This window comes from Schistocerca serialis, chromosome 5 (genome assembly GCF_023864345.2).
Source record: "Schistocerca serialis cubense isolate TAMUIC-IGC-003099 chromosome 5, iqSchSeri2.2, whole genome shotgun sequence".
Classification (NCBI taxonomy): domain Eukaryota; kingdom Metazoa; phylum Arthropoda; class Insecta; order Orthoptera; family Acrididae; genus Schistocerca; species Schistocerca serialis.
Window position 1 is genome coordinate 597,871,702 of NC_064642.1, and position 12,471 is coordinate 597,884,172.

The 12,471-nt window shown below is 39.1% G+C and overlaps 1 protein-coding gene across 2 annotated transcripts in view; it reads right to left on the reverse strand.

The window, feature by feature from the left end:
- The window catches only part of LOC126481146 (protein pellino), a 456,082-nt gene extending 448,424 nt beyond the window's left edge, over positions 1-7,658 (reverse strand). Inside the window, exon 1 of one of the 2 annotated variants that reach the window (XM_050104703.1) lies at positions 7,534-7,658. In XM_050104703.1, the coding sequence (XP_049960660.1) occupies positions 7,534-7,553 (20 nt within the window). In that variant the 5' untranslated portion in view covers positions 7,554-7,658. Of the gene's footprint in view, positions 1-7,378; positions 7,483-7,533 lie in introns of those variants that run through there. The other variant, XM_050104702.1, reaches the window with a different exon arrangement.
- Positions 7,659-12,471: the final 4,813 nt, after the last annotated feature.

The window sequence follows — 12,471 nt, forward strand, 5'->3', positions numbered from 1 at the left end:
CATGCGCATAATTTGTCGGTTATGAACTATAGATTAAAACTGAAGAAACTGCAAAAGAGTAGAAAACTGAGGAGATGAGACCTGCATAAAGAAAGAATCAGAGGTTGATGAGAGTTTCAGAGCGGGCATTAGGCAAAGATTGTCTGAAACAGGGGTTAGGAACACAGCAAAAGACGAATGGGTAGTCTTGAGAGATTAAATAGTGAACGCAGCAGAGAAACAAACAAGGGGGAAAAAAGGCAAAGTCCAATAGAAATTCTTGGATAAAGAACAGCATAAGGACTACAAAAGTCTAACAAATGAGACTGACACGAAGTGCTAAATGGCAATGCAGGAATAACTATACACGAAATGAAAGGATATATAAGGTTGCACAAATAGGGCAAAGTTGCATGCCGACATAGGAAAGTTATGAGACCTTCGGAGAAAAGACAAGTAGTTTCATGAATATCAAAAGCTCTGACGACAAGCCAGTACTAACCAAAGAAGGGAAAGCTGAATGGTGGAAGGAATATACAGAATGGGTATGCTGGGGAAATGAACTTGACGGTAATATTATACGAGGTTTGTCTGGAAAATACGATAAAAAGTTGAATAATGTCTTTATGTTACAAGCTGCAGTCACCGCCAGTTGGGACTACTGTTGTAATCAATCCCATCAACGCTCAGTTCGAGTCAGAGCACTCTGCGTGAAGGTGGAGTGTGCGGCAGCTTGTGACAGTTACCCTTTTTCACCTGCCGTCGGCATGGAGCTCTCTCTGATTGAGGAACAGCGCGTCAACATCAAGTTCTTGCAAAGCTAGGCAAGAATGGCCGTGAGATTTTTCAGTGTTTGAAACAGGTTTACGGAGACAATTCTCTGAAGGAACCAACCGTGAACAAGTGGTTAAAAAGGTTCCGGGATGGCCGAGAAGAAGTGAACGATGACCCTCGCCCAGGACGCCCGTCGGCATCGAGTTCCGATGCAAGTGTTGAACGAATTCGGGCTTGTGTTCTTAAAGACCGTAGATTGACAGTCAGAATGATTGCTGACGAGCTGTCAATCACCAAAACAATCGTTCACGAAATCCTGACACAAAAACTTGAAATGAGATTGTGTGCGAAAATCGTACCGAAGCTCTTGACGCCAGAACAGAAAGCAAAGAGGGTTGAGTGCTGTGAGGATTGGTTGGAAGCAGAGGAACGACGGGACTTTCTCAACCGAGTCATCACTGGAGACGAGTCCTGGTTTTACGAATTCGATGTGGAGCTCAAATCTCAAAGCACGGAATGGAAACTAGCAGGAGAACCGAGAAGAAAAAAGGCGCGAAAATCAAGGTCCAATGTGAAGACAATGTTGATTGTTTTCTTTGATTCTAGGGGCATTGTTCACATGGAATTTGTCCCTCCCGGCCAGAGAGTGAACGGAAATTTTTACGTTGAGCTTCTGACACGTCTCAGAGCTCGTGTGGCCCTAGTTCGACCGGAGTTGGCAAAAGGGGGCAGGTGGATCCTTCATCACGACAATGCGCCCGCTTACACGTCGCTCGTTGTGCGCGAGTTTTTGGCCCGAAGCTCAATCACCGTGACAGACCACCCGCCTTACTCACCCGATTTAGCCCCCCTGTGACTTCTTCATGTTCCCGAAACGCAAAATGGTGCTTGGGGGGGGGGGGGGGGGCACTTGGGAGATGTGGAAGCCATCAAGGCGGAAACGACACGGCACTGAACATCACAACTGAAGACTTTCAGCAATGTTATCAACAGTGGAAACAGCGTTGGCAGAAGTGTATCGCGTCTCAGGGCGAGTACTTTGAAGGAGACCATATTGTAATACCTGAATAATTGTAAAATAAAGTTATTATTCAACTTTTATACGTATTTTCCGGACAAACATCGTACAAAGGGTAACTGAAGATGAGTTTGGAGTTATACTACTATAGAAGAGTTTGACTGAGCACTCGACACCAGGCATCCTGGAGTAGACGACATTCCCTCAGAATGCCAGCCACGAAAAAACTATTCTACTTGGTGTGTAAGGTACATGAGAGAGGCAGAATACCCTCAGTTTTCACGGAGCCTGTAAAATAATTCCATTTCTAAGGAAGGCAGCTGCTGACGGGGGGAAATATTACCGAAGTATCAGTTTAATACGCTAGGCTCGCAAAATACTGGCGCGGATTGTTTACGGAGAATGGAAAACTGGTTGAAGCCAACGTCGGGTAAGATTAGTTTGCATGACGGAGATATGTTTTGAAATTTGGGGTAAGGTTCTATGGGACCAAACTGCTGAGGTCATGGGTCCCTAGGCTTACACACTATTTAATGTAACTTAAACTAACTTAACGCTAAGGACAACACACACACACACACACACACACACACACACACATGCCTGAGGGAGGACTCGAACCTCCGACGGGGGGAGCCGCGCGAACTGTGATACGACGCCTGAGACTGCGCGGCTACTCCGAGCGGTACGGAGAAATGTGTGAACACGCGAGGCAATAGTGACCCTACGACCTTCTCTTAGAAAACAACTTAAGGAAAGGCAAAACTGTGTTCATTGCACTTGTAGATTTACGGAACACTTCTGACAATGTTGACTGACATACAGTCTTTGAAATTCTGAAGGTAGCAGGGGTAAAACACAGGGAGTGAAAGGTTACTTCGAACTTGTACAGAACCCAGACTGCAATTATAAATATCAAAGGACGCCAAAGGGAAGCTGTACTGAGAAGGGGGTTATTCAATCTGTACACTGAGCGACCAGAAAAGGGAACAATGGGGAAATTTGGAAAAGGAATTAAAGTTTGGGGACAAGAAATAATAAAAAATGAGGTTTGTTAATGATATTGTAATTCTATCAAGTACAGCAAACGACTTGGAAGAGCATCCGAAATGAATGGATAGTGTCTTGAGAAGAGGTTACAAGATCAACGTCATGGAGAGTAAAACAAGGGTAACAGAATGTTGTCGAATTCAATCACATGACGCTGAGGGAATTAGATTCGGAAATAAGACGCTAAAAGCAATAAATGAGTTTTGCTAGGTGGGAAGCATAATAACTGATGATTGGTGGTGGGGTTAAGAGGTATAAAATGGGCACTGGCTATGTTAACCTGTAATATAAATTTAATTCAAATGAAACTATATGGTCTCAAAAATCTATGATGTATACATGCAGACTAAAGCCAAGTGTGGTGAGGCGTGGGTGAAGAGGAAGACGTGCTAAGGTAGTCCGTGCAGTTGTGCAAAGTCACTGTGCCAGGGCGGCGTAGTGGTTAGTGCATCTGCCTAGTGAGCAGGAGACCCGGGTTCGAATACCGGCATTGGGACAAATTTTCATTGTCGCTTCAGTCTACTATATAAATCATACATTTAAGTGTTAAGATGTCTCTTCTCAAAGTATTTGTCTGGAAATGAAACATGGGCGATAAGCAGTTCAGACGAAAGGAGAATAGATGTTTTGAAATGTGATGCCACAGAAGAACGCTGAAGATTAGATAGGTACATCCAGAAACTAATGAGGAAGTTTTGAACCGAATCGAGAAAAAAAATATATATATGGCACAACGTGACTAAAACAAGGGTTCAGTAGCTGAGGCACGGAGGAAGCGCCGGTTTGGTAGCTGAGGGAAATGCAAACGTTAAAAATTGCACACTGAGACCAAGGCATTAATACAGTAAGGCCGTTCAAATGGATGTAGGTTGCAACAGTTATTTAGAGATGAAAAGACTTGCACGGGGTAGACTAGCGAGGAGAGCTGCAGCATATCGTTCTTCGGAAAGAGGCCCAAAACAAGAACTACCGTGAGACCAGACTTTTGGCTGAATTCAAATAGAAATGGAAACAATTACGAACTATCTTTGTTCGGGAGATGAAATGTGTATTTTTTCACAGTATCTGTTAATTAAATCAAACTTTCGCATCTCAGAAATATTAATGCCCCGTCCTCTGAAGTAAACCACTGAACTCGTGTTCGTATTATACTGTTTTATGGCAGGAACTAAATCACCGTGGCACTATTTAGTTATCCAATTAAAAGCCAAGAATTCTAAATTTTCTAGTCTGCAGCTCCTTTCTGCTACAAACAGATTGAAGTTTACGTTTCCTGGACAAACCCAAATTCTTCCTCGTTATTTCATTTGCCTGTAATAACAGTACAACGACTCATCTTTCTCTAAGCTTGTATCTGCATTCGAAGTACCGAGTGCAACAAAAACATGCTCAAGAGCAATAACCCTCTGTCCTCCACGCTCGAAGGCATTGAGTGCGGTTTCCGTTCTTTCACAGTTGCGCCGTGTGCGGAACTGGATTGCCATCGCGTCGGTAACCAGGCAGCGATTTAGATCATCTATCAATTCCGTTTCTTCTGAATAGCTCCGTGTGCGGTTTGGCCTTATTCACAAATCGTGGAAACTATTTCTAAGTACGGATTTGGTATTCAGAAGGTTCAACCAATGACGCGCCTATGATGAATGTTGTTGTTCTTTCCAAGGTATGAGAACGCATTTCCAACTCAACAAAAGTGCGCTTCTTCCCTAAAAATCTCAACGTCTAAGGTTCGTACAACTCGAAATTCTCTTACAGTCTGCCCATAGCTACACCACACGGAGAGGTGTTATCATAGACGGCTGTTCTCTGAAGGATTCACGATATCGACTTGTATACGGGGCAACCTGCCACAATTATACCGCTTACTGCTCGTCGCAAGATATGTTATTGGCAATCTTGATAAACGTGTTCCGTTTGTCTTCTACATAGATAAAATTCTTTATATACATATTTTTACCAAGCATTCAAACAGTTATAGTATTTGACACTGAAAATTCTTTCACAAGCTCGTACACAGATCGCCCAGGGCATCTACGCAACAGCGTATCGGTTGGTCAGAGCACCATCACATGACACAAACAAATCTGAATGACAAAGAACGAAGTGGCATTCCATCTCCCTGTGAAGAATCTGGAATCGCAAAGAATTGCAGGCCTTACCGCACGACCACCGGTGTATTACAATAGAGGCTATAGTGGGAGAAGTGAAAATCAGTTGTTGATCTGTTTCCAGCACATTGCACGACATTTGGAACACCCCAAAGGTAGCAGCCCGCTGTCACAATAGAAACAAAGGAAGCAGTGGAAACATTGGACTTAGGATCGTCGCGAACGCAACGATCTAACCGTCATTGGGCAAGATCATATTGAAGAGTTTTTTTGTGAATGCTACGGTGTGGTGCTCGTTACAAACTGCTACGGTAACATACTATCAAAATCTCCTGAGGAGGTTAAGCACTGTCAAGCACAAGCGTCACGGGAAGCTGTCCAAGAGCGATGTTTATGCTCCACAACAACGCTCCAGATCATTCACTCTGAAAGGGCCACAGTCATAAATATATATTTTTTTTCTTTCTATCGAATGTTGACTCACCCTCGTATTACCTTTTCACGCTAGCCAGTGACTTCGGAAGAAGTCCTTTCCTTGGATGATAAAGAACTGTGTGACAGACATTTTCAGAATCTTGACAAGGTAGTTTTCTGGGTGGTGCGTTTTCTCAGCAGTCAAAATACAGACTTTTACAACAAAGCTGTCCGCCAATTCATCCATCGTACGAAAATTAGCCGTGCACATAGATGAATGTGTAGAGGACTAACGCCATCACGAAGTTTCATGCCCCAAACTATTTTTTTTTCTTTTTTGTGAAAAAATGTTTGGGGTTTGCACTTACATCTATGTCTCTGTCATGTGCGACCTCATGAGGGGGAGGTGGGAAGGAGCGCTTGCCTGGCTCTCCTCCGGAATCTGGAGTACAAAGTTTTTATTCTTTGAGTGGATAACCATCAATTCTCTGCTGCATAATAAGTTTTTTGTATCACCAATACAATTTAGTTCTTGTGGCATGACACGTCTCGACACTAACATCATTTATATCAAAAGCGGCAATTTAAGTATCCCCGCCCGCAATAAATTTCCGCATACGCTCTTGGCACTGCCAAGTCATTTTGGCCACTGTTGGACTTACTCCCTTTACTCAGCACATGCAGAAATGACAATGGTATATATTTTAATTTCGACGTAGACTATCTCATTGTCGGCAGACTCAGGTTCTGTTACAAACGACACCATCTGCTCGCAACAGTACAACCGAAACCATTGTCTTCTCAATCAGGAGCGCAGCATTGTGCCACTGCACATTTTCTATTGTAATACCGAAGAGAATTTTAAACTTGTATGGCTATTGTCACGCGTAATAAGACGCAAAATGGGTTACGATTTCCGTCTGTGCACACAATGCAAGGCACTCCATCTCTAACATCGCAGTATCCTTGCTGAAAGGACGCAACCGCAAAGAAAAATTCCCCCCGGCCACCGAAGTCTACGCTTCGCTCTGCATTGCGCTTGCGCAGTGTGACGCATCTTCTGGGAACAATGACAGACAGATTTCGATTTTTACTCACTGGTGAGAGGCTTTCCTTCTGCGAGCTGTAACTAAGAAATACAAGCTATATTATTACGCGCTACAGAAATCTAGCGAAAAGATTCGTATGTATGGTACCAGTACTTTGAACGCAATGATAGTTATACAAGAAATAATCACTAGCAACATTATGACACCGTCAACTGCTCACTCGAAGACATAATTTACTTGAATTCTGACAAAGCATGACTTTCCGACTATCCCCTACTCCAGAATTGTAATTCAAAAGTTTACTGCTTGAAAAATATTGCTCAAAATGTAAATCTGGAAAATACGTTTATGATGCTTACCAACATAACTAAATATAAATTATTATGCTCATTACCAACATAACTAAAAACAACTGAGTCTATTTCACCGTCAAGATACTTCGCTGGAGCTCTACTTTAAGACTAAGCCATAGATATGACTGAAAAAAACATATTTTCGCTCAGATTTCAATGAATAGCTTTTAAAAAAATCAGCTACTTCTTAATTTGGCCAGCTACAAACAATTACGAACTCAAGGTTTTATCGTTATCTATAATGATTGGTTATCTTTATGCAAAAGCATGAATTCTCCAATGGGCACGTCCACATTTTGACCGCACGCAGAACGTAGTTCAGCAAAATAAACATCTCATTCACGCTTCAAATGTTACCAGCAGTTTCCATGAGTATCTAAATAACTCTGTTACATTTCCGTCAACTGTAAATCCATCCACAGCCAAATAAACAGAACAACAAATAAAGCATGAAGGAAGATTGTATACGGTTTTAATTTATAGGTAAGCACCGGTAACTTGAACGGCCTCTTCAAATTCCAGTAGTTGTCATTCCGTTTAAAGAAACACAGAAAAATCATAAGGTTATGTGAACATTTACCAAGCACTAGTAAAGGTTTAAGAATTATAGAAATGATATTATTGCTATTCACTTACGAATAACGTTTCGGTTTCGCGCTAAAAGCATAGGTGAGACGCTGCAAATATATAAACATACTCCACCCCATGTACAATTTTGAGTATCCTTCCTTCTCAAGTCGATAGAAACAGAAACCAAAATAAGGCGCATCAATTCAATTGTTTCTACTTACAAAGAGTGTAGAAGTGGCATACTTCACAATTCTTCTTTATCCATACTCATACGTCATTTCAAAACATTGTCACCTACTGTATACAGAACTGTCAACAACTTCCACACACTGATTATCTTTGAATGAGTAGCTGTCACGAATATCTTTGTTTACAAGTCATAGATATAGAATAACAGTGACTACAAGACACTCTTGCATCTTTGAGGAAGGAAAGGAGGATCTTTCGAAAGAATAATTTGGTTTTCAATCCATTGAACGTTGTGAAATAGTAGTGTCAGTTGTCGGATTTAGTATTGTGACTGATGCAAAAGTGTACCGTGTTAGTAAATGTATAAAACATCGTGAATTACGGGTTCAGTGCGACAACTAAGTACGTAATGTCGAGTGCGGGACTCTTGTAAAAGTCGAGAATTTTGTTCATGTGAAATGTTTATTTATTTGTGAAATTAATACTTAGAGTAGCATCGTGAGTGTAACATGTTCAGCCACCAACCAAACATTCCCCAAAACACATACTTCGAAAAAATATACTTTTAATTGGTGTTCCGCATCAAAGCTCTTTCCAAAAACACTCGTAGTAAGATTTGATGTCCTCAGGTATCGGAAAATGTGGCGTCAGCAGCTATACACGGTACTATAATTTCTTATATTGATTGATTGATTTTTATTGCCCAAGAAGAAAACATTTAGAAGGATGTAAAGCTTGTATAAGCAACGTCAATAAATGTACAATCAATAATGACAATAAATACACAAAAAATTAATCTATGTTAGAAATTATGCTCACAGAAATCTTCCATTGTATAAAAACAATTTTGAATTAATAAAGGTCTTACAAATATCTTAAATTTTTTCATCTCCAGGCTCTTAACTGACTCTGGTAGTTTATTAAATAGCTTTACAGATGTGTGTGTGAAGCTGTTTAGAGTTTTGGTATATGAGCAGTAGTCTTTTCTTACATCATTACAGTGTTGTGTGTTATAACTATGTACATCAGAATTCAGATAAAAACTAGACAAGTTCTTTTTAATGTACAAGAGACTTTGAAATATGTATATACATGGCAAGGTCATAATACGAAGTTTAATAAATAATTCTCTACAGTGAGTTCTAGGTGGTACTTTACATATCAGTCTGACAGCTTTTTTCTGAGCTGTAAATAAGCATTTTGAGTAGCAATTATTTCCCCACAAGATTGTCCCATAAGTCAAATGAGAGTGAATATAACTATAATAGACAGAAAGCAAAATTTTCTCATCTACTGTTGCTTGTAATTTTCTGAGCATAAATATTCCTTTAGAAATTTTTGGTGTTAAATAATTCACATGTGCCTGCCAGCCTAAATTATTTTGCAAAACAATGCCAAGGAACTTTACAGGAACTGTCTCTAAGGTGATTCTGTTGTTATAAGAAATGTTTAATTCCTGTGTTATATTTATGTTCATAGACAGGCTATTGGCATTGCACCAGTCAGAAAGTATATCTGCCTTGAGTGAGGTAGAGTTACTTATGTTATTGTTCGTAGGCACTGTAATACTTAAACTGATATCATCTGCATACAAGTAACAGTTTGTAGTATCATCTATTACAATGCTAGGTAGGTCATTCATGTATAATATGAACTAGAGAGGGCCCAAGATTGACCCTTGAGGAACACCATGGTTAACGGAAACTAGAATATTGGTTATTGAAGTAAACAGTTTGAGATCTATTAGATAAGTATGACAGAATAATTTTAACAGCAGAGACTGAGAAACCTACAGGTTTTAATTTCAGCAGCAGTGTGTTGTGGCACACAGTGTCAAACGCTTTTGATAAATCAAAGACTTTGTACTTATAATAAATTTTTCTTCTTTTGCTTAAAGACAGTTACATATGTAGCTCATAACAGCATCACATGTTGATAGATTTTTCCTAAACCAAAACTGGCTATTTGAAAGTAATTGATGAGAATCTAGAAAATTGATTATTTGAATACTCATTAGTTTCTCAATGCCCTTGGATAAAAGTGGTACAAGAGAAACTGGCCTAGAATTGCTAGGCAAATTATTGTCACCTTTTTTGTGGACTGGAATTACTTTAGCTACTTTTAATTTTTCAGGGAAACAACTTTCATCAAAGCAGTAGTTTATAATGTGACAGAGAAACTCTTACTATATTATGACTACTAAGTTTCAATATTTTAGAGCTGATGGTGTAAATATCCAGTGAATAACTTTTGCTACGAGGAAGAATGACAGAGTGTACATCTTCTGCACAAATGTGTTCAAAATAAAACGCATTTTCCATAGCATTTTGGTTTTTATAGGCAACACCCAAATAGTAGCTAGGTTCATGTTTACTATCAGGTATCTTAGTAACTAAACTATCTACACTGTTTACAAAATAATGATTTAAACTATCAGCACTAATTTTGGCTCTAGATACAAATTCTTTGCTACCCGATGCTAGATTCTCATTAGCCTAATGATTTTCCACATTTCTTTTGGTTTATTAATAGCTTGTGCAACCAATTTGCAATTATATTCTAATTTATCTTTCTTAATACCCATTCTGTGCTGATATTTGCATTGTTTATATCTTACTTTGGGATGCAGACAAGATGAATTCTTTGCTAGGTAGTAGAAATTGTTGCATTGATCTTTAAGTTTTCGTAGTTCCTGTGTGTACCCCTTATTTTTATTGATAGTTGATACCCTGCTCAATGTAACACATTTGTTCTTTAGTGGCAGGACAATGTTAACTGCCCACATGAATAGTTCAGGAGAGTTGTTGAACTGGTTTTCTGCTCCAGTGTTACCATACACACACAACCAATTAATTTCTCTGAGACATTTTAGAAAAACAGATATATTACAGTCACTAATTGTACATTGTGTCTTATAAATCACAGAAGGCTTGGTGACATTAAAAATCATTGCATCCATGTTTACATGAATAATAATTCCATGATGATCAGAAAGAAGAGTGTTGAATCACATTTGTACTGTATTTTGAAGAATGAAAAGTTGTAACAATATTGTCTATACAAGTACCCATGTTTACATTACCAGGTCTGGAGATTACATTCTTCAGCATGATATTCATCCCATAGCTTTTAAGTAAGCTATTTATTTCCAAGTTGTCAGAAGTACTGGAGTTGAAATTAATATTAAAATCAGCCATTAGAATTACATTAACGTTAATTAAAAACACTGTGTTTAATAAGATGTCCAACCTTTCAAAAAAATTCTCTCTTAGTTTCCAATATTGGGGTTCTGTAAATACAGATAAAGGCTGTTCTGTAAGTCACAATGTAACAGGCAGATATTTCAAAAGTTTCCTCCACAGATAAATTTGTTACACTAGGCAGTGGCTCAAAAACAAGGTGGTTCTTAATTAAAATGGCAGAGCCACCTCGTTTTTTATCTTTTACGGCAAAAGTAAGAGGCTACTTTAAAATCTGGAATGCCTTCAAGTTGATGCCATCAGGGTTCATGCAATGTTCAGCTAAACAAAGGACTTCTATTTGCTTTTCCTGATCAGAACATGCAATGCGTCTGTTTTATCTATTAAGCCCTGTATGTTAAGAAACATAATCTTAGCTGTATAGTTTGGTATAATGTTACTAGATTTGGAGATACTGCCTGCTGAACTATTTATTTGCTGTTTTTTAGTATGGGTTAGGCCCTGGTCAACAGGAAGTGACCAAGCCTGGTCTGGACTAGGCTTGGTCAGTGACTCACGTTTCCCTGGTTCTTTAAACCTACTTTCATTTTACTATATTGGATTGATGTAGAATTACTCTCACTTAATTTAGTGCCAAAGTCTAATACTACTTTTTTGGAAAATTCGAGAATTCTTTCACTTACATATTTTTACCAAGACTGTTCAGGTGAAGTCTATGTAATGTATGAAATCTACTTCCTAATCTACTGATGTCCACAAATAATACATTTGTATATTTCTTACAAATATTTAACACAATTTCATTTGTTTTTCTTACTTCTAAATTGACGCAGGACCACATGGGTAGATCACGGCGATGAGGCACAGAGAAAACTAGGACGTCAGTATTTCTTAAACGATGTAATGTTTCGTTAAGGAAAAGCTGAAGTCTTCTTGTTTCATTCCTAGCCACATCGTTTGTGCCAGCGAGGAACACTGCAACACATTCAGAATCTAGATCATCCATTTCAGTGTTTCTTGCTGCCACATCCTGGAAACAAGCATTTGGCTTAATTGTACTAGTGATGTCTTGTAGATACTTTTCTCTCATCACTCAAGCAATATTTCTTCCATGGCTGTCTGCATATATACATATACGCACTTTCTTGTTATTGCACGGGTCAGGCCTAGGTTGGCTGTTAAACAATGGGCACACCATGTCAGATTCTTCTGCTTCTTGTAAATCTGACAATGCTCAAAAGAATTGTTTATTGACAAAGTTTCCGTTTTGTTTTTCTGGTCCACAGCTTTTCCACTACCACCTTTAAAAACAGTTCTCCAATCTGAATTGTCTTGTTTATTTGTATCTGAAGCGGTAATCTGCTTGGTATTGTTTACGTGAGATGTTTCTGTATCACTGTTATTAAGTTTTCTTAGTTCACACATTGCATTGTCGCTGTTGTTTATTACCGTTTTATGCCTGCAGGAATCGCATCTCCATTCTTACATTGATTTCCAGCAAGTGTTATTCACATTAGGACTTGGTTGTTTAGTACTTAGTTACGAAGCAAATTTCCAATACCAGCGATAAAGTTTATGGCTGTTATGACCATTCCATAATCTTTCGCAATGCTTTCTTCATGAAACCACCCTTCTCTGTCGCTCATGACTTGTAGCACCCAATTTTTAATTTGAAACTCGTTGCATTAGTGACACTTTAGGAAGGTGATTTCCTGGGACAGCCTCTTGATTTTATTGCTGTATTACAGGGTGGTCAACATGTTTTTTGGC